At 40.3% G+C, this 26,531-nt stretch overlaps 2 protein-coding genes across 2 annotated transcripts; both read right to left on the bottom strand.

Annotated features, from left to right (window-relative positions):
• Positions 1-512: 512 nt before the first annotated feature.
• Positions 513-12,244, bottom strand: LOC134655082 (3-ketoacyl-CoA thiolase, mitochondrial-like). Its single transcript, XM_063510544.1, has 8 exons — positions 12,178-12,244; positions 10,462-10,628; positions 5,816-5,950; positions 5,128-5,392; positions 4,261-4,436; positions 3,750-3,950; positions 1,601-1,755; positions 513-649 (listed from the first exon to the last, which is right to left on the bottom strand). The coding sequence occupies exons 1-8, from the start codon at positions 12,197-12,199 to the stop codon at positions 568-570; spliced, it is 1,203 nt and encodes a 400-aa protein (XP_063366614.1). The 5' UTR covers positions 12,200-12,244; the 3' UTR covers positions 513-567.
• A 2,396-nt stretch (positions 12,245-14,640) lies between these two features.
• Positions 14,641-26,484, bottom strand: LOC134655127 (3-ketoacyl-CoA thiolase, mitochondrial-like). Its single transcript, XM_063510587.1, has 8 exons — positions 26,345-26,484; positions 25,105-25,271; positions 24,372-24,503; positions 22,615-22,879; positions 21,012-21,187; positions 17,794-17,988; positions 16,372-16,526; positions 14,641-14,748 (listed from the first exon to the last, which is right to left on the bottom strand). Exons 1-8 carry the CDS (start codon positions 26,361-26,363, stop codon positions 14,667-14,669), a joined length of 1,191 nt encoding a protein of 396 aa, XP_063366657.1. The 5' UTR covers positions 26,364-26,484; the 3' UTR covers positions 14,641-14,666.
• Between the last annotated feature and the right edge of the window lie 47 nt (positions 26,485-26,531).

The raw sequence follows: 26,531 nt of genomic DNA on the forward strand, positions 1-26,531 counted from the left end.
CATAGAAGTTTGACGTTTAAAATAAGTACATATTATGAATTGGGACATTTGGGACATTACTTAATGAAATAAAATAAGACAACATGTTCAAAATATTTTTATATAGGTAATTAACAAAATAATAGGTACATCTCCGAAATACTAAAAAAAATTGTTTTGGTTTAGGTAGTTAAAATATTGTTCTGTTGGAAAACCACAGGTACCTACATAAGGTCATTAGCGTAATTATAAGTCAGTAGAAAAAAGCGGCAAATTTAAAAAACGTAGGCGTTTTGGGTTATCGTCCCATAGAAAATTTAAATTTAGCGCCTTTTCCCACTGACAAATTTGTTTGACAGACTATATAGTAGTTAGGTGCTGTTTTTTTAAATTATATTTAATGATTGACGATAATTTTCTCTGGTGTTTTAAAAATATAATCTTTGAGATATGAAAAATATTATAATACGATTATGTCTATGGATTAATTAACAATCATCAGGCGACAAATCTGGGTTCATTATCGAGTTATTGCCAATGTGAAATCAATATTTACATATAAAATAATAATAATTTGTTTAAACTATTTTAAACAGTTTCTACTAATAAAGCGATGCCCTGCCCGCCGCCGATGCAAGCCGATCCGATGCCTCTCTTTAGTCCACGGCGCCTAAAAAAAAATAGTTGATTAAATTGGCCAATAAATACTTATTTGTTGTTAATCTAGGCTTTCATTTTTACAGTTATTTTTACAATTATTTTTTTAACAAGCAGTAACGTCTGCGAACGATGCTATTGAGCTTAGAATAAATTCAAAAGTGGAAATATTACTGTTTTGGGTGAGACTTGAACTCACGGCCTCTGGATCGATACTCCAGCGCTCAGATGGCGCTGAGATCTGCTCAGATGGCAGAGCGCGGGAATATCGATCCAGAGGCCGTGAGTTCAAGTCTCACCAAATACACTAATCTTTCCACTTAAATTTATTGTAGGAATTAAGTTGGTCAAAAGTCCTAGGTAGCCCATCAGTAACATCAGTTTTTCAGGGTTCTAGTCTGTAGCTCGCGTGTACCGTCAACCAGAGTGAATAGGAATGAAAACCGGGAAAGAGATTTACCTAATAATTAAAAACTAGCTAAACTAACTGTATCATGCGATTGAAAATAATAGTAGATTTTGCATTGGCTTTGTACGCGACTATTGTGCCCGCTCTAGGCCGCATATGCATATTCTATCCCAAGAATGTACCTATACAATTTTCATATTTTTTACGCCGTTCGTTGTCGTTTCTATTGGCCTCACCACGGCTTCGCAATCGCACATATTCATCTGAACGCGACCCGCGTTGTTTTTGATGCACCAAAATACTGTTGGTTAATGCTACTATTGGTATCTAAATCAGTATGATTACTGCACTGAATGTGCGGTGATCTTGGCACCTGTGGCACCCACCGGTGCTCAAGCCCCTTGGCGCCTATATTTGCGTTCTACATGAATATTATATTTTCACTTATCGACGTGAGAGCGTAATAATGACACTGTCTCTTTCAATCTCGCGGTGTTAAATAGTGACACAAGCGTCACGTGGATAACTCCGTTCATCAGCTGATTTCTTTCATACCTCAGTTCGTAAGCTAGATGCGCAGTGATCCTGACGCCCGAGGCGCCGACGGGGTGCCCAAGCGCCACGGCGCCCCCGTTCACGTTCAGTTTGCTCTGGTCTATGCCCAGCTCCTTAACGCAGGCCAAGGTTTGTGCTGCGAATGCCTCGTTGATCTGTTGACGAAATAAATAATTGATTTCTTCGTAAAAAAATCATTTTTCTCCAATTTGCTTCCATTTAAGGATATGGCAGTATCCCTGCTTCTTATATTCCTGAGGGCGCAGGTTTAATGTCTCTTGATGAGATGAGACTGTTAGAAGTTCATGTCCACTTTAGGTACTGTAGAACCGATCTGATTAGATGCTTATGCTTAAGTATGCGTTGTACCGACCGCAACTAACGGGCTTGGTCTCGCAATGTTATCCAATAGATAAATGTCGTACTGAATTTGCGTATAGGGCGGTGTGACCTCAAAGATAGGTTCTAGAGACTCAGGCCTACTAGTCTTTAGTGGCAGGAGGTAGTAATTATCATTGGATATGAAATGAAACTGATACTGATGGTAATTTACAGTGATCGGAATAGGCAGAGTATATTTACCTACACTTGGTAGAACAAAGTCATGAAGTGGAGACTTCCTTGCGATAACATTTTTTTCCGGGACTTCCCGGATTTAAAAATCAGTAAAATTAATAAAATCTCATAATGTATCCCCAATGTACGTAAAATTAAATAGTAACCACAACACTACAAGTTTGTACTAGTTTACGAGTGATAATATAACATTGTTATCGTCTAAAAGACAAAGCAGATGTCGTTATCACTTATCGCTGTTACCTGCAACCCTTTTTATGCATTAAATAGAAAGTTGACATCAGTTTCTTATTATCCCTTGTCGAGTACGTACGGAAGTGTAGATACTGTGTTTTTTGGATATTCAAGTAGCACTTACAAAATTACAAGAGTCTAAATTATCGCTAGCAGAATATTCAGATATTATTGACAACGTTAGATGTGTTTTGAATTGGTCGTCAAACGAAATAATAAAAATAAATTAGAGAAAGTTATAGAACGCAACCTGACTATGACATAGTTAGAGAAAAAAGTGAGAGAATTGTTCAAGGGATCGACGCAGATGATGATTTGATTTATAATTTTGCACCACTCACATCTGTAGACGTTGAACGGTCATTTTATACATACAAATGGATTTTAAGCGTGAAAAGAAATAGACGGAAAATTGAAAATATGGAAAAAATTATAGAAATATATTTCAATCATCTCCAGGAGAATAATAATAGTACTGAAATGAATGAATGTTATGATTATGAATGTGATTCTGATAGTGACGACAAATAATTTTGTAAAATGAAAACGGGACTTAATCGCGTAGCACTTACCCTAGCATAAAAGTAACTAATGGAAATCAAGTGCGGGTAGTTCCAAAAACTCGTATAGCTAGAAAATGTTGACACAACTCCCTACCCGTATGCCTCTGACCACGGACGTAATGTGACATCCGAAACCTTGGGCCAAATATTTACGCGATTAAGTCCCGTTTTCATTTAGTAATAGGTATGTGTGAAAATGGTGTTAGTTTAAATCAATATAATAATTTTGTATTTGTAGATTGAGTTGCAATGTTATTTATATTTAGACTTAATAAAATAATAATAACTTTGTACATAAAGAGAGTTTATTAAAAATAAATATAGAAGAATCCGTTTATATATTGGTTGTTTTATTTTATGACTATTTATTGTATTGAAGCAGTTTGCATTGTGTTTTTGTACTATTCAGAACAATATTAATTATTCGGTAAGTTCCCGGGACTTTAGTCGCGCAAAAAATTTTTGTCGTAAGGAAGTCTCCACTATCTATGTTCTACCAAGTGTAGGTAAATATACTCTGCCTATTCCGATCACTGGTACCTTCAATGAGGTCAATATCCTTCAAGCTGAGCTTGTTAACAGCCAGCAAACTCTGGATGGCCGGCACAGGGCCAATGCCCATGACGCTGGGGTCCACACCAACGAAAGACCAGCCGAGCAGACGAGCTATTGGCTTCAGACTGTACTTAGGCTTTACTTCTGAAACTGATTCTGACCGGCAAAAGACCAAGGTGTCGTAGACGCCTGAGTAGATCGCAAATTTGTAACTATCTTACCTCAATGAGATCAATGTCCTTCAAGCTGAGCTTGTTAACAGCCAGCAGACTCTGGATGGCCGGCACAGGGCCAATGCCCATGACGCTGGGGTCCACACCAACGAAAGACCAGCCGAGCAGACGAGCTATAGGCTTTAGGCTGTGCTTGAAGACCGCTTCTTCATTGGCTAGGATGATGGCGCCGGCTCCGTCGTTCACACCCTAGTGGAAGAAAGAGAGATGTCAGGACTTTTTTTATCAATTTGAAACAAAAGGTGTTACAACGTTTTTTTATCAATTTGTTACTTTCTCTCTGCATTGTAGACCACGAACGTCAACAATTTATAGACCCTGACCGAAAAATTCACTAATTGTCTACATGCATACCATGTGAAACAAGAGACATAAATGGATAACTTTTTGGGAGCGATGGATAACTCCAATCCAATTTACTGTGAAGATCTGCAACGGTGATCTGTGGGCGCGAGGATACTTATCTACTATCACAACTTCAACATACTCAGCTTCTTACCGAGGAATTCCCTGCTGTGACCACACCCCCCTTGCGGAACAACACAGGTAGTCTCGCCAGGTCTTCAGTCGTGGTCTGCGGCCGAGGATGCTCATCAACAGACACGACCACATCCTGTTTCTTGACCTTCACCGTCACAGGGGACATTTCTTCGTTAAAGACGCCGTTGTCGAAGGCTGTAAATAGAAAGAGTGGTTTTCAACTTCGCTTCGCTTTTCAAGTGATTGCTAAATCAGCCTAACAAAAAGTAGGTACATACCTAATTAAAATCTAAATCAGATATCTCCTTAATGTTGTTGGAATAAAATAGAGCCTATATGAATAGAGGTTTACGAATTTCACAATAGAAAAGAATAACTTCCAAAGCGGAACCGTGACGCGAAAGAAATACAATATATTTTGATCTGTAAATAATATACTTCTGCGACTATTTACACAGTATAGATATGGTCTACTTTTGGTTTTACTTGTCTTTAAAAGCTAATATAATTTGGGATTGGGCAGTGCAAAGAATTCCACCTGGAAAACCACCCTTACTGGGCTTTTGTTTTTCCTCTCTCTCTCTCTCCTAGTCTTTCAAGCTTTCCCGACAAACACAAAAACGATCAAATATAAACGATCATAGAATATGTTAGCCCGAGTTCGCTGCAGCACCAACGGGATCCTGAGCGCGTTCGCGGACCGCTGGGACTCCGCGCTGTTGCGTCGATGGACGCAGTTTTTATTTGTGTTAAATTTTATTTATGTTGTGCACTAACACTATTATCAGTATTTATCTTGTTACTAACATAATATGGGAGTTGTCCTGAAATAAATGTTATTCATTCATTCATACTAGTAAAGTATAAGTAAGAAAGAGATCCTCACCAGCCTTCCATCTCTGTTGCGACTGCAGTGCGAAGGCATCAACCTCACTTCGCTGAAGCTTGTACCGCTCAGCTAAATTCTCTGCCGTTTCAGGCATGGTGAGGTTACACTGTGTGTCCAACGAGCCCCTTTGTAGCGAGTCTTCGAAGTCTATTCTTTGGCCTAAGGCTGTGCCGAAGCGAACGTTGCGAACGACGAAGGGGACGCCAGACATGATCTCTGTGCCGCCGGAAAGAGAGACCTGCGCTGCGCCTGTTATGATGTCCTGAAATCATGTGAAGTTAGTAACAAAAGTTGGGTGGTTGGCAAAGTGCACCCTCGCCTGTCGAAGTAGGTTAACTCTGACCTCGACCTATGGTCTTCCCATAAAATGTGATGCTCGGGGCGTCGAAAGATATCAATATTCTTAATTGTTACCTTCCGTGATTCTTCTCACTTGATGGTCTCATCGGAAGATCAGCGCTGGAAGCAACATGCTGAGATGAGGCCATTTCGTGGCACTTTAATCTTAGTGTTTTCTTTTATATTATGTATTGCCTTGCCTCGTTTGTATGTGCTTACGAATAAATTATATTCTATTCTAAATAATTTGACTACCTACTCAATAATATCAGAGAAACAGTAGATCGTAAGACTGTCGATTTTTCAATAATTTAGACAGTATTTAGATCTGAATATTCTGAATTACCTGTGCACTGTTGACGATAGCCTGGAAGCCTGAGCCACAGAGCCTGTTAACACCGAGTGCTGGCTTATCTTGCGGGACCCCGGACTTTAGAGCGGCGTGGCGAGGTGTTAAACCTCCGTCTGAAGAACCACTTAGCTGAAACAAGTTTCATTTAATTTTGTATCAAGCAAAAACGTCTGTTAACGATGCTATTTAGCTTAGAATAAATTTAACAAAATGTACTGTCTTGGGTGAGACTTGAACTCACTACTACTGGATCACTATTAGCCCTGTGCTCTGCCATCTGATCTACCAAGACCTCATCCATGGACAGCAAATATTCACACCACCGGCCTTTTAGGGAGGCACCCTAGCGACGTCCACCGTAAGTAAAGTTCTAAGTTTCATTAAGTTTGTCCAATGTTAAAGATTAAAGGCCTGGCCAAACACACGGCGCGACCGCGGCACATGCTAACAGGTTACCGACGTCAAACAGACTGCGTCCCGCCGGTATCAATCACGCCCCGCTTCTGTCGCGCCCCGCGCCGCGCGGACGCGGCGGCTCGCCGCGTCGCGCTAGGTCACATCAGTCGGATCGGACGTTAGGCAGGGAGCGGTGCGTAGTGCGCATGGCCCCGCGCCCCGCACCCGTGCGGCCGCGCCGCGTTCCCGCGCGTGCGATGAGAGCGTGAGGCCGGCGCGATCCGCGCGCGCCCTGTTTGAACAGGCATCACGCGGCGCTGCGTCGCGCCGTGTGTTTGGCCAGGCCTTAAGAGTGCTATTACATTTCGGGGATGAGCGAGTTTAGGTATTTTACGCGCTGCGGCAGGCCCCGCGATCTCAGGTCGCCGAACCCTTCCACCGCATTTTCCCTCGGTCGCACTACAATGATGGATTAAACATTCTTGATCCGATCGTGAAGCACATTGAAATCAATCATAACACTAACTGTACTTTAATATCAAAGTCCTAAAAATGTTCTTTGGTACGAAAATACTAAATCCAGTGCAAATATACATACTTATGTAGGTCATTATTACTAGAAAGAAATTAAACGTACTTACTTAGGTACTCGCTTATTTTCATTTTTCGTCATTGCATATGGTATAGGCTGTATAGTGAAACTATTTTAGCTATATAATAAAACCTTTAATTTGTATCTTAAGTTTAGAAACGAGCTGATACTAAGCATCTGATAATGAAGCCTGATGATGATGATGAAGGTGGTCACAGATACCAATCAACCATGTAGTAACATGATTAGGCTCGTTTGATTCGTCTCAACAAGATCTTTGGCACTAGGTGACACTCAGGGTCTGAAAATGGAGCTGGAAGGTGGCCACTGGTACCAGTCAACTATGCAATTAAACCACTTCGTGTTTGAGCTCGTTTGATTCGTCTCAACAAGATCTTTGGCACTAGGTGATACTCAGGGTCTGATGATGGAGCTGGAAGGTGGTCACCGGTACCATTCAACCATGCAACTAAACCACTTCGTGTTTGAGCTCGTTTGATTCGTCTCAACAAGATCTTGGACACTAGGTGATATTCAGGGTCTGATGATGGAGCTGGAAGGTGGTCACCGGTACCAGTAAACCATGCAACTAAACCACTTCGTGTTTGAGCTCGTTTGATTCGTCTCAACAAGATCTTGGACACTAGGTGATATTCAGGGTCTGATGATGGAGCTGGAAGGTGGTCACCGGTACCAGTAAAACATGCAACTAAACCACTTCGTGTTTGGGCTCGTTTTATTCATATCAACTAGGGATTGCTCCCGGTACTGAGTCTGTATGGCGAGAACCGGGAATTCCCGGTGACCACCTTCCAGCTCCATCATCAGACCCTGAGAATCACCTAGTGTCAAAGATCTTGTTGAGACGAATTAAACGAGCCCAAACACGAAGTGGTTTAGGTGCATGGTTGACTGGTACCGTTGACCACGTTCCAGCTTCATCGTCAGACCCTGAGTTCTATCTTGTGTCAAAGATCTCGTTGAGAGGAATAAAACGAGCCCAAACAGGAAGTGGTTTAGTTGCGTGGTTGACTGGTACCGGTGCCAACCTTCCAGCTCCATCATCAGACCCTCAGTACTATCTTGTGTCAAAGATCTTGTTGAGACGAATCAAACGAGCCGGAACACGAAGTGGTTTAGTTGCATGGTTGACTGGTACCGTTGACCACCTTCCAGCTTCATCATCAGACCCTGAATTCTATCTTGTGTCAAAGATCTCGTTGATAGGAATCAAACGAGCCCAAACACGAAGTGGTTTAGTTGCGTGGTTGACTGGTACCGGTGACCACCTTCCAGCTCCATCATCAGACCCTGAGTCCTTTCTTGTGTCAAAGATCTTGTTGAGACGAATCAAACGAGCCGAAACACGAAGTGGTTTAGTTGCATTGTTGACTGGTACCGTTGACCACCTTCCAGCTCCATCATCAGACCCTGAGTTCTATCTTGTGTCAAAGATCTCGTTGAGAGGAATCAAACGAGCCCAAACACGAAGTGGTTTAGTTGCGTGGTTGACTGGTACCGGTGACCACCTTCCAGCTCCATCATCAGACCCTCAGTACTATCTTGTGTCAAATATCTTGTTGAGACAAATCAAACGAGCTCAAACACGAAGTGGTTTAGTTGCATGGTTGACTGGTATTGGTGACCACCTTCCAGCTCCATCATCAGACCCTCAGTACTATCTTGTGTCAAAGATCTTGTTAAGACGAATCAAACGAGCCTAAACACGAAGTGGTTTAGGTGCATGGTTGACTGGTACCGTTGACCACGTTCCAGCTTCATCGTCAGACCCTGAGTTCTATCTTGTGTCAAAGATCTCGTTGAGAGGAATAAAACGAGCCCAAACACGAAGTGGTTTAGTTGCGTGGTTAACTGGTACTGGTGCCAACCTTCCAGCTCCATCATCAGACCCTCAGTACTATCTTGTGTCAAAGATCTTGTTGAGACGAATCAAACGAGCCGAAACACGAAGTGGTTTAGTTGCGTGGTTGACTGGTACCGGTGACCACCTTCCAGCTCCATCATCAGACCCTGAGTCCTATCTTGTGTCAAAGATCTTGTTGAGACGAATCAAACGAGCCCAAACACGAAGTGGTTTAGTTGCGTGGTTGACTGGTACCGGTGACCACCTTCCAGCTCCATCATCAGACCCTGAGTCCTATCTTGTGTCAAAGATCTTGTTGAGACGAATCAAACGAGCCGAAACACGAAGTGGTTTAGTTGCATGGTTGATTGGTACCGGTGACCACCTCCCAGCTCCATCATCAGACCTATATATTCTGATTCTGACATGTCATCAAAAGCATTTGTATTCAGCCATTTTTTAATTTAGTACCTATAAAATATCAGATCATTTCAAATATCTTTAATGCTGTCCGGTAGTTACATACTATACTATAAAACCAAATACACAGTACTAGGATCAAAGTTTCTCAGTCGCCGTTTACACGCACTGTCACGCACACAGTATAGCATTTTACACGGCGCCTGCCGCACACAATGATAAAAAACCTCGTCGTCGCCGTTGAAAACGTGCGGAGCCGACCGACACACGTCCTACCTCTACAAGCTCTGCCGCGGCACTGAGCTCACGACCGCGCGTCATCGGTAATATTAGAGTCGTTTTCAAAAAATTATAGTAGAATTTCATAAACACTTATGTATACCATCAGTATAAGCAAACGCTGCAGATTGCTTGAGTATGAAAATGACTTCGATATTAAGTAGAATTTCGTAGGAATTGACACTTGTTTCGGAGAGAAAATTGAGTTTGTTTTTCTTCGATTTTCTCTTTCTCAAAGGTATTTAGGAAAAATGTCAAAAGTAATTCCTAATGTACAGGGTATTAGTAATACAAAATAGCCGGCTTTACTGGAGTAAACTTCTCAACATTTACAAATACGAGCTCACAATTTAGTGCTTCACGTGGTTTTTCGGAAACAACCATCAGAAAAAAAATCATTACTAATTTAGTAAGCCCTTTTTCCAATATTTAAAAAGTAATTCCTAAAGATAAGAAGACGCTTTTACCGTAACAAGTACTCATTGTTTCTAATAATGACCCTAAAGTACTGAATGTCATCGAGGAATATCATCAATTTTGCATTATTTTGACTTTTCTTGTTGGAGCGCTCTTAAGACCGCGTTAGTTGGTCCATTAGAAGAATAGTTTCATCCAATGTCTCATCTCGTGTTGGGACTAATTCCGCTAAGTATTGAAAGTGAAAGCACTAAACTACACTGGTTCAAGACACCAAAACCCTGAGAAGATTTTACTTGCCTACTTATACCACATTGACTGCACCAGTATTATAAACTGAAATAGATGTCATATACTAAAGAAAAAGTGACCAAGTCCACCGGTGGCCGACACCGGAATCGAACCGGCGTCTTCAGCTTACGCGACTAACGTCTGACCACTAGACCACCCGGCCACGGCGGTACCCTTCCCAAATTATCCGGTATAGGCTATCTTTGAAAGCCTAGGCGCCTTTGACCAACTCTAAGGACGAGCAGTACGTGCTTGCACCTCCTATATATACGAATCCTTCGCTTACTGAATACTGGATTACGGTATAGCGAGAGAGATGGTGCTGCCATCTATCCCAGTAGGGAACAATTAAAATCACATCGAATGGTGGATGCTACTTACCACATTAACTTGTCCGATGTTGACAGTGTCGACGATGGCTGGTGCGACGCCGCTCGCTTTGAAGGCGTCTTTGGCAGCAGTCGCCAGTAGGTCTGATGGATGAACATCTCGCAGTTTACCGCCATAGCGGCCGAAGGGCGTACGCTTCGCCCCTACGATGAAGATACCTGGAAACAAATGGGATACCTAGGAATCTATCATCTATGCGCTAGACACGACAATCCAATTACCATAAATCAATAAGCGCCATTTAGTTCAGCTGAAAAACTTTGGGGCACATTTTTAGGGGTCGGCACCTCAAAAGGAAAAATCGGAACCTTCACTCCCCCCCTTTATCTCCGAAACTACTGGATCTACAATTTTGAAAAATAGTTCTTTACCTATAGATGACAGGAAAACCTGTTAGAAATGTGCAGTCAAGCGTGAGTCGGACTTAATGTACGAAACCCTTGGAACGCGAGTCCGAGTAGTCCGACTCGCACTCTCGAGCGGAGAGCGGATGTCACTTTTTGACAGCTTCTGTTAGAAAGGGACTTTCACTTGTATTACAAGTTACAAGCTTTTGAGAAACGGGCCCCTGTACCGATGAAAATTTATAGGTAAGTAACTCTGACTCGAAATTTTCAATCCTATATTAAAAGTGATACTTTTATCACATCGGACATTGACCGCGGTTGTAAATACAACATGCACGCAGTCAAGGTCAATTGAAGACACCGACATCGCGGCAATGAAATTACCACCTTATGATTTAGATAGCTAAGTCCAAATTACAACGTCCAATCTTGAGACATCAAAACATTTCGTATTCATATTTATAAGTTTTCGTGTCAACTTATCAGCATTCTATTTATGAAAGTACTTTTTATTTAGGTTTTTTAGGGTTCCGTAGCCAAATGGCAAAAAACGGAACCCTTATAGATTCGTCATGTCTGTCTGTCTGTCTGTCCGTCTGTCCGTCTGTCCGTCTGTCTGTCCGTCCGTATGTCACAGCCACTTTTCTCCGAAACTATAAGAACTATACTGTTAAAACTTGGTAAGTAGATGTATTCTGTGAACCGCATTAAGATTTTCACACAAAAATAGAAAAAAAACAATAAATTTTTGGGGTTCCCCATACTTCGAACTGAAACTCAAAAATTTTTTTTTCATCAAACCCATACGTGTGGGGTATCTATGGATAGGTCTTCAAAAATGATATTGAGGTTTCTAATATCATTTTTTTCTAAACTGAATAGTTTGCGCGAGAGACACTTCCAAAGTGGTAAAATGTGTGTCCCCCCCCCTGTAACTTCTAAAATAAGAGAATGATAAAACTAAAAAAAATATATGATGTACATTACCATGTAAACTTCCACCAAAAATTGGTTTGAACGAGATCTAGTAAGTAGTTTTTTTTTATACGTCATAAATCGCCTAAATACGGAACCCTTCATGGGCGAGTCCGACTCGCACTTGGCCGCTTTTTCAAAGAGTAGTGCCGTATGCCGTATGTGCTACAAGTATGTAGGTAGGTATTCGGTATCTGTCACGAGTAGTCACGACACTCACGCCTATTCATAAAAATAACAATAAAAATCACTTAAAATCCCAAGTCGTGAGACTTATAACATAAGTATCGGCACTTAACCTCAAAAATCGTTAAAAATTGAAAGAAACTAAACAAAACAGTTGTATATTTCACATTTTACTTAAAATAAGTAATTGTTTACGTACCTCTGTTGATTGCCACTGCCATTTCGTACACGTGTGTGCTCAAGCCGGTCCGGGCGGACTATGATAAATATTATAGGTAGGTTATATAGGTATAGGTTGTACAACATATGTGGCAGTGGTATTATCATTCGGTCTCAGTCAGCCATTGCGCTTGTATACAGATACAGTGCATATTTGAGGCATTTTCACGCATTCCAGCAGCAAGGTTACCTACATGTTTGTCCTAGGTCAGTACAGGGCAAAACAAAAGTGTTAAGTTTTATACCTATACCATCCTAACACCAACTGCCATTTTAGGGATCCAAATCATGGCCGTTTTAAAAGGGCATAAAATATTATTGGTTACGCTCAGATTTCCTAGTCCTAGCAGTTTCAGGGCCCACATAGTATTTCCCTCGCGACGCGATCCACCAATTTGGGAAAAAATGTTGAGTTATAGGTATAACATTTTGGGTTAGGTAATTATTTTTTAATTTTACTAAATAAAACAAAAAAGGTGTAGGTAGATATTCAGGTAATTCCGAAAGGAATAAAAACACAGATATAAAAGTATGTAATAAAATATGATAAAAGTCTGACAACAGTTATATAATGGGATTATCTACCAACGGTCTACGGTAATCCTCCGAAGGTGACTTTTTCTTACCCCAAAGGTGAGAATACATTGATAAGTATTGGTATAGTTACATGATAACATTGATCATAAAATTATCATAAATAACATTCAAACTGTGCCTAACTGATATGATAAAAAATGTTTTGACTTTCCGAGAGTATCATAAAAAATTATATTTATTTTAGTCTACATTGTGAAAATGTATATCTTACGAGTAGGTACCTACTATTGAGATATCGCAATTTCTTACAAATTACTTAAATAAATTGTATTATTCGATTGAAAATAGTAATAGATTTTGTACGATACAATTTGTGTCAGATTAACCACATTTTAAGTTTTGTCCCTATTCACCCCGGTTGACTGTATAGTATGTATTTAACGTTAGTGCGTCCGCTAGCTGGCGCGGTTGCACGGAGCGGGTGACCGGGTTGAAAAATTGTATGAGCGATTGAGCGTTGCTAACTTTCAATTCAATTAAATTTTACCTACAATGGCACTCGCGTGCGTGTGCCCGCGAAGTGCACCCGCCCACGGTGGCGGACGCCCTAAATGTATTCGTGATGGACACTGTCCCAATTAGTCCCAACTGTCCCAAGCAGGGATGTTGCGAATATCCGCATCCGCAACCGCGGAACTTCCGCATTATTTTCAACATCCGCATCCGCATAAAATCGATGCGGATTTAATGCGGATGCGGATGTGGAACAGGTCGGTACAGGAACGTCTTAGCATCGGCGTAAGTGTTAGACTGCTAGGTAATTTAGTCATTAGCCAAAAAAACCTATTAGAAATTAGCAGTCAAGCGTGAGTGGGACTTAATGTACGGAACTCTTGGAACGCGAGTCCGACTCGGACTTGGCCGGTTTTTGAAATAAAAATTACTAAAATGTAATATTTGATGTTTTTTATGTATCTATCTTGACATCCGCATCCGCGGATGTGAGCCTTTAAAAATTCGCATCCGCGGATGTCAAAAAATCAGCATCCGCAACATCCCTGGTCCCAAGAGTCCCAATAGTATCTTATTCCCAAGTAATAAAGGTGACAAAAACGTGTTATTAAGTATTGACATTAGGGTGTCAAACAAAATAATATGACATCAAAGATAAATAAATAAAAGAAAACAAGGCACATAAAATAATTGATTTATTAGTGATGTATTACAATTGTATACTCAATAACAAATTAAAATAAACAAATACTTCCAAATCTCGTAAAATAGCGTATTAAAAATATATCTTAAATTATTTTATGAAAATACAAATTTTGTGATTTCAGCCAATTTATATACATTTGCATTTACGGGCAGTGTTAAACATTTATACATAACATTACCTACTTCATTCTTAAAATAAAAGTATAGTATACTTATATCAAGATATAGTTCCAGTATAAGTAACCAAATACAAGTAGGTAATTCAAGCACTATCGTATTTGTAAAGTGCACTCAAATAATTTATATTTTATCCTCGTGAGGCCCAATGTACATTACAATGTACACTCCGCTGCAATCTAATTAGAACCTTTCATGAACCAAATACAGAATCATTTCCTTTGTTTCATTGATTTATAAAACAAACGAAATTCTCCCATTTTACTTTGCAACAAGGTTCAAATTAAAAATAGGAAAATTTTGTATGTTTTCATCGTATTTTCTCGGAAACATTCGTATTTGATATGCTCAGTCAATGTCAGTACTTTGTACCGAGACTGACTGAAATAGCAAGGCACGTTCGAAAGTTCCCGTGAAAATACGATGGAAAATAATTATGCACTACATCTGTACAAACAGCAACCTTATTACAAAGGCCATAAGGTCCACTGACGTACAGTTAACAGTTATATCAGTCTCGTGGAAGCACAGTGCGGTTTAGACAGACTCGACCATGAGTGCGATGCCTTGTCCGCCGCCGATGCAAGCCGAGCCGATACCACGCTTGAGTCCGCGGCGTCTGAAAAAAAAGTTTAATAAACATTGGTGCCAAACCTCTTTATTCATAAAATAGAGGCGGATTGTCAAAGTTAATTATGTAGCCACAGTAAATTTACTGCCATCTTTCGACAGAAGATTAAAACTGTAAGAACGCCATTTGACTTTGATCCTTAGGGTCACTTGCACCATTCACTTACCCGGGGTTAACCGTTAACCCAGTGTCAAATTGTACTAGTAACCATGGTAACTCCAGATTTAACCGGTTAACCCCGGGTTACTGTAATGGTGCAAGCGGGCCTTATTCTTTCACTGATATGAGTTAATTTGTTAAATAACAAAAATGTACGCCATCTACTCGAAACAAGGCCAAAGGTATGGTGCAATCGACCATACCTTTGGCCTACTGTCGAGTAGATGGCGTACATTTTTGATATTAAATATTAACTCTCTGTACACTCTATTCTGACCTGACCTGACCTGACCTAATATAACAATACACGTTTTATTTTTTATTACCATTGGGAGGAGGGGTAAAATCAGGTTCTCTAGTTAGTCATAGGGGTGACCGGACTGAAAAGGTTAGGAACCACTGCTCTATTCTCTTTGATGAAACTTAGGAAATCTGCTCAATCTTGTCCCTTTATGACATACAAAAGAGGGGGGCGGTATAATAGTACATAATTGTGTTCCATCGTATTTTTAGGGTTCCGTAGCCAAATGGCAAAAAACGGAACCCTTATAGATTCGTCATGTCTGTCTGTCCGTCTGTCTGTCCGTCCGTATGTCACAGCCACTTTTCTCCGAAACTATAAGAACTATACTGTTGAAACTTGGTAAGTAGATGTATTCTGTGAACCGCATTAAGATTTTCACACAAAAATAGAAAAAAAAACAATAAATTTTTGGGGTTCCCCATACTTCGAACTGAAACTCAAAATTTTTTTTTTCATCAAACCCATACGTGTGGGGTATCTATGGATAGGTCTTGAAAAATGATATTGAGGTTCCTAATATCATTTTTTTCTAAACTGAATAGTTTGCGCGAGAGACACTTCCAAAGTGGTAAAATGTGTGTCCCCCCCCCCCCCCCCCTAACTTCTAAAATAAGAGAATGATAAAACTAAAAAAAATATATATGATGTACATTACCATGTAAACTTCCACCGAAAATTGGTTTGAACGAGATCTAGTAAGTAGTTTTTTTTTTATACGTCATAAATCGCCTAAATACGGAACCCTTCATGGGCGAGTCCGACTCGCACTTGGCCGCTTTTTTCAGAATCGTTCGTATTTGTCATGCTACTTCAGTCAACGTCAGTACTTTTTGTACCGGGACTGACTGAAACAGCAAGACACGTACGTTTCCGTAAAAATACGATGGAAAATAATGATGTACTACATCCTACATCAAATGAGGTGAAGTATTAGCAATTTAACACCCCGAAAACCTAGAAATCGACTACCACATCAACTTTTAAGTAGAAGTGACTGCCGGCGTAGCGAAGGTGACAATCGCTTGCGCTTAGCTATCGAATCGCTTTGTCACTCTTCCATATTAGTGTGACAGTGACAGTTGCGTTTCGTTCGCTATGGAGCGTTAGCGATTGGCATGTTGTCTACGGGGCCTGGTCTAAGAGCTTACTTGAGTTCATGTACTAGGTGAGCTGTGATGCGGGACCCGGAGGCTCCAAGCGGGTGTCCCAGGGCCGTGGCGCCGCCATTCACGTTCAGCTTGGAGGGGTCCAGCTTGAGGGCCTTGGCGCAGGAGAGGGTCTGAGCGCAGAACGCCTCGTTGATCTGGTCAAACGTAAATAAATAAATATTTGGGGATATTCTTACACAGATCCTAGCATAGACCTAGCTACTATGGGTACTAAGCGACGTTATACATACTTAATTACTTATATAGATAAATATTAGGTACAGTCACCAGACGGGATTGTTACGCCATTTAGGGTCCTATCTAAATTGGTTGTCCATACTTACGCTACGGAATGTCCAATTTAGCTAGAACCCTAAATGGCGTAACAATCACGGAGCGTGACATACTTAAATACATAGAAAACACCCATGACTCAGGAACAAATGTATATGCCCATCACACAAATGGCCTTACCGGGATTAGAAACCGGGACCATCGGCTTTGTAGGGGTAAGATCGTTTTCAAAAAACAGTCCCACTCACGCTTGACTGCTCATTTCTAATAGGTTTTTTTGGTTAACGACTAAATTACCTAGCAGTCTAGCACTTACGCCGATGCTAAGACGTTCCTGTACCGACCTGTTCCACATCCGCATCCGCATTAAATCCGCATCGATTTTATGCGGATGCGAATGTTGAAAATAATGCGGAAGTTCCGCGGTTGCGGATGCGGATGCGGATATTCGCAACATCCCTGGTCCAGACTCCCCCCTCCCCCAATTTGAAATGACGTAATTTATGAATAGCCCCTAGGTACGGTATTTACGAGAAATACCAATGGAGTTTTATTCCCCAAACCAAAAATCAAAGGATTTTTCTGATTGGGAAAAGTGAGAATAGGTATAAATTATAATACAGTGTGGGAAGATAAGTCGGGCCCTGGAGGGAAACTACCTTAAATCCTTAAGCTTTCTCATTTTACTTAATGGAGACATTCCTTTATTTTTTAAAAGAAACAAAACTGCATTCAAAGTATTTTTCTTTTTTTCGTCAATTTGGCTTGTCAAAAAAAATCTTGAGTACTAAATATTACATTTTATGGATATTTTGTACGACAGACGAGTTTAAGACCTAATGTTTCTTGGAGAAATGTTATCATTAACATTAACTGTATCGACTAGTAGAATAAAATTGCGAGTTTTTATTTTTTGGAATTTTTAGTCGGTTCGAGTCCCGGGCGAGGCAAGCGAGTTATAGAAAATCTTTGAATTCAGTTTTGTTTATTTTTAAAAATAAAGGAATGTCTCCTTTAAGTAAAATGAGCCAGCTTAAGGATTTAAGGTACTTTCCCTCCAGGGCCCGACTTATCTTTCCACACTGTATAGGTATAGTAGGTATTAGTGAGGGGTTTCGTTTCACTCACCTCAACAAGGTCGATATCGTTGAGCGTGAGTCCTGTGACCTTGAGCAGGCTCTCAATAGCGGGTACAGGGCCGATGCCCATGATGGAAGGGTCTACGCCGACGTACGACCAGCCCACGAGACGAGCGAGGGGCTTTAGGCCCTTGGCGGTTTCCTCGCTAGCGAGCACAATGGCCCCGGCTCCGTCGCTGATACCCTAGAATGAAAACATTGGTCAAAATATGTCAAGTCAGTCAAGTCAAAATATACTTTATTCATGTAGGCCTAGCAACAAGCACTTATGAATCGTAACATACTTATAAATTATCTTAAGCTAATTATCAGAGCAATTTATTGATGTTATTATTCCATAAGAATATTGGATTATTATACATTATACGAATCAAATTAAACACAAATTAAATTAAATTAAGAATTTCACAAAAGGATCGTCAAACATGAAAAAAAAAATTGTATAAAAAATACTAGTCTAGAATGTTTCTGGAATAAAATCTAAATGTCAAATAAATAAATAAAAACACAAAAGAAGTATGTACATCGGAAAATGTGCACTTATAACAATATGTAGTCAATGTGCACTTATAACAATATGTAGTCAAATACGTTGATTGTTTTAACTTGCAAATTACTTATTTACAATCCGATAAATAAAACAATTAAGAGTGTGGGAGATACATTTAAGACGAAACAGGAGCTGAGATTTAAATATTTTAGGTAAATATACCCGTCTCGCTAACGGAAGCGGCTCCTAAAACTAGTGTGATAAGGACAAGGCTAAAAATCAAATTTGGAAATCTAAATGATTATGAAATTATCTGTGTCGGACCGTTTTGCTTTTTTGGCTAATTGATATCAGTTTTGAATACCACGCCTCTCTTTGCGGCATAGTCAATTAGGCCATTTTGGCCATTTTTGAAGGGCTCTAGCGCCTTAAGAAACAAAAATATCAAAAAAATCAAAACGGTCCGACACAGATATTGACAATATTAATGTGTTGAAAAAAATCATTGCTCTAGCTTCAAAACCCACGGAGGAAACAGTCGAGTACGTTTGTATGGACAAATGACCACTCCTGTTGCCTCATAAATGCGAGCCTATAGTTCGTTTTTTTTAGCATTAGAACGAACTTGCAAGAAGGTAAGCGATCTTGACATGTCTTTTAATTGAAAAACGCTATTTTTTTCAAAAATTAAAATCGGGATTAACAGTGTGAAAAACTCGAATTTGTAACATCCCATAATACTCTCTCTTCATACAAGCAAAGCTTGTCTACTAGTCATAAACGAATGAAGTATATTGTGAACGCAGTCTTTACGAATTTGAATTTAGAATGTGACGTATTTTATTCATCAAAGGAACAGACATTTTTCAATCGTTAACGCTCTGTATAAAATTCGTGCCTATTTTCCTGTTCCCGCGCTTTTTTTAGGGTTCCGTAGCCAAATGGCAAAAAACGGAACCCTTATAGATTCGTCATGTCTGTCTGTCTGTCCGTCTGTCCGTCTGTCTGTCCGTCCGTATGTCACAGCCACTTTTCTCCGAAACTATAAGAACTATACTGTTGAAACTTGGTAAGTAGATGTATTCTGTGAACCGCATTAAGATTTTTACACAAAAATAGAAAAAAAAACAATAAATTTTTGGGGTTCCCCATACTTCGAACTGAAACTCAAAAATTTTTTTTTCATCAAACCCATACGTGTGGGGTATCTATGGATAGGTCTTCAAAAATGATATTGAGGTTTCTAATATCATTTTTTTCTAAACTGAATAGTTTGCGCGAGAGACACTTCCAAAGTGGTAAAATGTGTGTCCCCCCCCCCCCCTGTAACTTCTAAAATAAGAGAATGATAAAACTAAAAAAATATATGATGTACATTACCATGTAAACTTCCACCGAAAATTGGGTTGAACGAGATCTAGTAAGTAGTTTTTTTTTATACGTCATAAATCGCCTAAATACGGAACCCTTCATGGGCGAGTCCGACTCGCACTTGGCCGCTTTTTAAATCTCTGAATGCCGTTCGCCCTAGCCGCATACAGCCACGGAGTTTAAGGTCCGCGCTCAGCGAAATAAGTCGCGTTCTAAATTCAAATTGAGTTGGGAATATAACTTTCTAGTATAACGTACAAGTTATTTTGTATGAAGAGAAGGTATTATGGTGGTTACAAATTCGAGTTTTTAACACTGTTAATCCCGATTTTAATTTTTGAAAAAAATATATGTGTTAAACATTATTAAATTCTACATGAAATATGTTAATTTGATAACTGTCGCTATCTCGCATGTATTTTTTTTATTTTTCTGAAAATTTTCATCTAAATTTTTTAATATTATTTTAAGAGATAATTCAATATTAATTTTTTCAGAAAGCGACCTTAATTGTATATACAACATACCCAAATTACAAAGAAATCGGATTAGTACTTTGGCTGTAATAAAATAAAAATGATTTTTCTTTTTTTGCATTTTTTTTTTAAATCTGAAGCATTTGAGGCTTAATATTTGGTGAAAGCACTATATATACATAGGTTAATAATCCAGTAAAAGGAAATTGTTTTTTTCGCTAAGGGCAGTTTGGCCATGCTTACCCGGCTATACCCTTTGGTAAACAATCTTGATGTGTCTTTTAATTGAAAAACACTTTTTAAAAATCAATAACTATTACTTATGAAAGCAGAAGACTATAAAAGATCGTATTAGATTAATAATTGTTACATATTTACCGTAACTTATATTTAAAATGTGTTTTTCAATTAAAAGACACGTCAAGATTGTTTACCAAATTTATAATCTAAAAAAAAACGAAGTTATAGCATGATCATTATTTTAGGAATTCATGATAATGAAGCGCTGGTGGCCTAGCGGTAAGAGCATGCGACTTTCAATCCGGAGGTCGCGGGTTCGAACCCCGGCTTGTACCAATGAGTTTTTCGGAACTTATGTACGAAATATCATTTGATATTTACCAGTCGCTTTTCGGTGAAGGAAAACATCGTGAGGAAACCGGACTAATCCCGATACGGGCCTAGTTTACCCTCTGGGTTGGAAGGTCAGATGGCAGTCGCTTTCGTAAAAACTAGTGTCCACGCCAATTGCTGGGATTAGTTGCCAAGCGGACCCCAGGCTCCCATGAGCCGTGGCAAAAAATGCCGGGACAACGCGAGGAAGATGATTAAGATTCCATGATATTTTGAAAAGGAAAACTGTTATCTTACGGAGGCAGTGCCAGCAGTGACCAGGCCTTCCTTCTTGAAGACGGGCGGCAGCTTGTTCAGGCCCTCGATGGTGGTCTGCGGGCGCGGGTGCTCATCTGTGTCGATCTTAACCTCTTTACGTTTCACCGTCAGGGTCACGGGTTCGATCTCGGCCTTGAACACTCCCGCGTCGTGAGCTGATGACAAAAAAACCGGCCAAGTGCGAGTCGGACTCGCGCACGGAGGGTTCCTCACCATCAACAAAAAATAGAGCAAAACAAGCAAAAACACGGTCACCCATCCAAGTACTGACCCCGCCCGACGTTGCTTAACTTCGGTCAAAAATCACGTTTGTTGTATGGGAGCCCCACTTAAATCTTTATTTTATTCTGTTTTTACTTTTTTACTATTTGTTGTTATAGCGGCAACAGAAATACATCATCTGTGAAAATTTCAACTGTCTAGCTATCACGGTTTGTGAGATACAGCCTGGTGACAGACGGACGGACGGACGGACGGACGGACGGACGGACGGACGGACGGACAGCGGAGTCTTAGTAATAGGGTCCCGTTTTTACCCTTTGGGTACGGAACCCTAAAAAAAGGTTTTACCCTTAAAAACATGTACGGTAGACATACTGGGCCCCGTTTCTCAAAAGCTTGTAACTTGTAATACAAGCGGATGTCACTTTTTGACAGCTTTTGTTAGAAAGGGACTTCCACTTGGTCGCAGCACATGTCATCTTAAAACTAGTCATTGTCAATAGAGGTGACAGCAGGGTGTCATCTATTGGGCGTTAACATATCGAGCATTAGTAAGTTTACGTTATTGGAGCTTAGCTAGAACTGGACACGGAATACGGATCATTTGCGAAGCAATTTAGAGAGGTTTCTAAATTGTCCACCTGGAAGTAATGTTAATAACTCTTCTGCTGATCTTTTACTCTAAGATCCACCATATTTATTTAACCTAGATGCTGCGCTCCTAACTTTTCAGCAGTCATCCGTGGGCAGCCTGCAGTAGGAGTCTGTCAGACCAGCCCAGAGGGAATCTTCGAAGACTTGGGACTGGCCAAGCATGGTACCGAAGTAGTTAAACCTAGAATTCAACATGGCGCCCAACAAATTTTACTAAATTCACATTTCTTCCACCTCTGCTGTGACTCCAAGGCAAATTTGTCCACGTCATCCCTAGTGACCTTGAACTGCGCTCCAAGCTTCTCAGCAGTCATGCCCATGGGCAGTCCGCAGTACGAGTCCGTCAGACCAGCCCACAGGGTGTCTTCAAACACGTGGGACTGGCCAAGCATGGTGCCGAAGCAGTTAAACCTAGACTCATCCAAAGAATTCAACATGGCGCCCACAAATTTTAGTTAACTCACATTTCTTCCACCTCTGCTGCGACTCCAAGGCAAAGTTGTCCACCTCAGCCCTAGTGACCTTGAACTGCGCTCCAAGCTTCTCAGCAGTCATCCCCATGGGCAGTCCGCAGTACGAGTCCGTCAGACCAGCCCACAGGGTGTCTTCAAACACGTGGGACTGGCCAAGCATGGTGCCGAAGTAGTTTAAACCTAGACTCATTCAAAGAATTCAAAATGGCGCCCAACAAATATACTAAACTTACATTTCTTCCACCTCTGCTGCGACTCCAAGGCAAATTTGTCCACCTCGGCCCTAGTGACCTTGAACTGCGCTCCAAGCTTCTCAGCAGTCATGCCCATGGGCAGCCCACAGTACGAGTCCGTCAGACCAGCCCACAGGGTGTCTTCAAACACGTGGGACTGGCCAAGCATGGTGCCGAAGCGGATGTTGCGGACCGCGAACGGGGCTTGTGACATGTTCTCTACGCCGCCGGCGAGGGAGATCTTAGCTGCGCCGGTTATGATGTCCTGGTAGATAAATGGTGAACTTCATCATCATAACTAGCTTTAATCACCTGAAGTTTAGTTAATAATTATTCATATTACATGTCGTTTTTCATAATTACATTAAAAATTTCAAAATAAATAAGAATTAACAATTAAGTTAATTAAAATTAGCATAATAAAATACAATGGCAAATAAAAGTACTTACATATACCTACAGTTACATTAGGTCCCTAATTACTTAATTAGCGAAATCTGCAAAACTGTAGAAAGTGTGCTCGATAAGCCATCGTTTTAACCTGTATTTAAAACTGTTTAGTGACGGCGCTTCTGTGACGTGTGGTGGCAGACGGTTATAAACCGCTGGACCCATTACCGCCGGCGAGGGAGATCTTAGCTGCGCCGGTTATGATGTCCTGGTAGATAAATGGTGAACTTCATCATCATAACTAGCTTTAATCACCTGAAGTTTAGTTCGTTTTTTATTGTATTAGAAAAAAAAACAATCTTGACGAGTCTTTTTATTGAAAAACACTTTTGAAAATAAGTCACGGTAAATATGTAACAATTATGAATCATAAGTATACGATTATTTACATTCTTTTGCTTTCATAATAGTTACTAATTTTTAGTAGTATTTTTCTAATGCTAAAAAAAATCGAACTATAGGTATTGGTAAGATTGTGAGCCTTATCAGTCTACATTGGACTCAGCTGTTGATTAAATGTCGTGAGGTCGTGACTCAATTATTTTTACAAGGGTAAAAGGATGCATCCGTGGATCAGTGTTGGTATCGAAAAGAATTAGTGATAGGCCGCTTTTATATGGACGACACGATAAAAAAACTGTGTAAATGTTTCAGATTAAGTTTGAACCCACATTTCAAGAGGTACAAAGTTCAAAAATTCCATACAATTGCAATAATTGCTTTTTAGTTCACGAGATTATATTGTCTAGTAATAAACCAGTTCATAAATTTACTTATGTAAAATATAAATATAAATAATGTATAAATACCTCTTGATAACAGTTGGAAAAGTAATACCTCGTCTGCATAGTTTTGTCAGTAACTCCGTTAACCCCTCGTATGCTTAGACACGGATCCGTGCGTGGAAATTTAAATTTAAATCTATTGTTTTAAATGTCAAGGTCACTTTTCAATCATCAAATTTGACAGGCCGCACACGAGGGATTAATTAGACCAGGGGTTCCCAAACTTTTTTTTAGGCACGCCCCCCTTCGCTTCGATGCAAGGAAACGGAGAACTATTCGGTAATCGTGTTCAAATTTCCCGAGGCCCCGCGCCCCCCTTAAAATGTGGTCGCCCCCCACTTTGAAAACCCCTGATTTTGACTAACCCTGACTTACCTTTTTTTGAGAGTGGGAATGCGTTCACGCACGGTGTGTGGGACTCGCCGCTCCTTTCCCCTCTCAGTGAGAGGAGGGGGGGAGAATTTGGCCCTACCCACTAAACCCACTCCGGCGTTTGACCCTCTTTGCCGTACCCTGGCTTACCTGTGCGCTGTTAACGACGGACTGGAAGCCAGACCCACATAGCCTGTTGATGCCAAGTGCGGGCTTCTCCTGAGGAATGCCGGCTTTCAGGGCCGCGTGACGGGGAGTGTAGATGCCGTCAGTTTGGGATGCCTGGACAAGAAATATTTTGTAAGGTGCGGAGCATTATAGTCCATGTTATCATTTTTTTTTGTTGAAGGTTGAACTTTAATAGCTGTCAGCAGAGTTGAATATTATGTAGAATTGTAGAACACCAATATGACTAGTCCTTTAACCTTTTGGACGCCAATGATCGATATATACGCACCGCAGGTCCAACGCCAAAGACGTATTAATCGGTCATAGACCACAGAGCAACATAGACCTAGGTGCATATGCATAAAGTTCAATTTCAGTTTTGACACTTCGGTGACGTGGCGTCTGAGAGACAGCTTTTGTGTTTGACGCGGCGTGGAAAAAGTTAATTAGTGTTCCGTACCCAAAGGGTAAAAACGGGACCCTATTATTAAGACTCCACTGTCAGTCTGTCTTTCACCAGGCTGTATCACATGAACTGTGATAGCTAGACAGTTGAACTTTTCACAGATGATGTATTTCTGTTCCTGCTATAACAAAATACTAAAAACAGAATAAAATAAATATTTAATTATTACGTTTTTTGCTCCATATTACTTAATGGTACGGAGCCTTTTGTGCACAAGTCGGATTCGCACTTGGCCAGTTTTTTACTTACCGACATGACCTGTCCGACCACGACCGAGTCAACCTGCGTGGGGGCAACACCAGCCTCCTTTAATGCAGCATTAAACGCATGTGTCTGCAGTTCGGTGGCCGATGTGTTCTTGAAGACTCCACCAAATGTGCCGAAGGCAGTGCGCTTAGCACCGACGATGAAGATACCTGTTGAGTAGAATATTGTAAGCTTTGTCCCATTGTTTGGTATTGCTCACTAAGGAAGCTAGGAGTCTACTGCACAACATAATACCAAGAATTGGTGTAAGCACTAGTTTTTACCATAATAAGTGCCGTATCTGAGAGCCAACAGGAAAACTAGGCATTATTACGATTAGAGATATGTCTAGCTAGAGTCATGAGAAAGATGGTAGAACTGTGTGCAATAAGCCATGGACGCCATGGTAATGCATAGACAGCTCTTTCTTGTTATTTGCTTTTTTCTGCATGTATATTAACATGCGAAACATCTGTCTAACATTTACTTGAACTACAAATATCTTGGAGGATACAACTAAACGGAGTAGCCATAACAGGCTTTCCCCTCTGTCGAAAATAGGCGGCCAACGGTCATACACAATGTATGGACTGACGTTTATCTGACATGGCTATTTTTACGTTACGCATACATTTGACGTTCCCCTCCCCCGCAAAAATCGGCAGACTGTTTTGTACAGAAAATTACAGACATGGCGTCTCCGTTTGATTATATCCTCCAAGACAAATATTGAAAAATAAATAATCTAAAAATAGAATAGGTAATTACTTAACAATAAATTAAGTACATCCCCTGCCCAGAATTCACGTCGTACGGCGAACAGACCTTGACTATGAATTTAACAAGGTTTCAAACTTGGCAGCAACTAAGTATCTCTTCCCATAACTGCAGCCAAGCGTGTCACAGACTCACAGTTACGTGTACACTTACTATACAAATTTAAAACGACTCCACTTATTAATAATTGAAATTGATGCCATTAAAACTTTTTTCAGTACCTGCTACCCACGTAATATCGAGTCGAGTCTAACAATTTAAAAATATTCAAAAACATGTTACCTAAACCATAGAAAAACTCTGAGATTAATTATATCAGACTAAAAAGTTTTAAACTTTACTTTTAATTACAAAACAAAGTAAATTTACAACTCGATGAAAGTTTGGAGTTTGACCCCGCACCGGCCAAGTAAACAAGTTAATCAATTTAAAGGTAATACGATATAAATACACAATAATTACGTACCTTTAGTTGCTACAGACATGGTGTATTACACTTTTTACGAAATTGTTCTAAAAATACAATATTTCGATTTTAAAAACAACTTTTAATTACGCGGCACTGTGTACCCCGCTGGACAACTCGGACAAGTGATTTTTTTTAGTGAGTGAGTATTGAGCGAGTGAATGAGTAAAGTGAAGAACGAATGAAA

This window comes from Cydia amplana, chromosome 16, assembly GCF_948474715.1.
Source record: "Cydia amplana chromosome 16, ilCydAmpl1.1, whole genome shotgun sequence".
Classification (NCBI taxonomy): Eukaryota; Metazoa; Arthropoda; class Insecta; order Lepidoptera; family Tortricidae; genus Cydia; species Cydia amplana.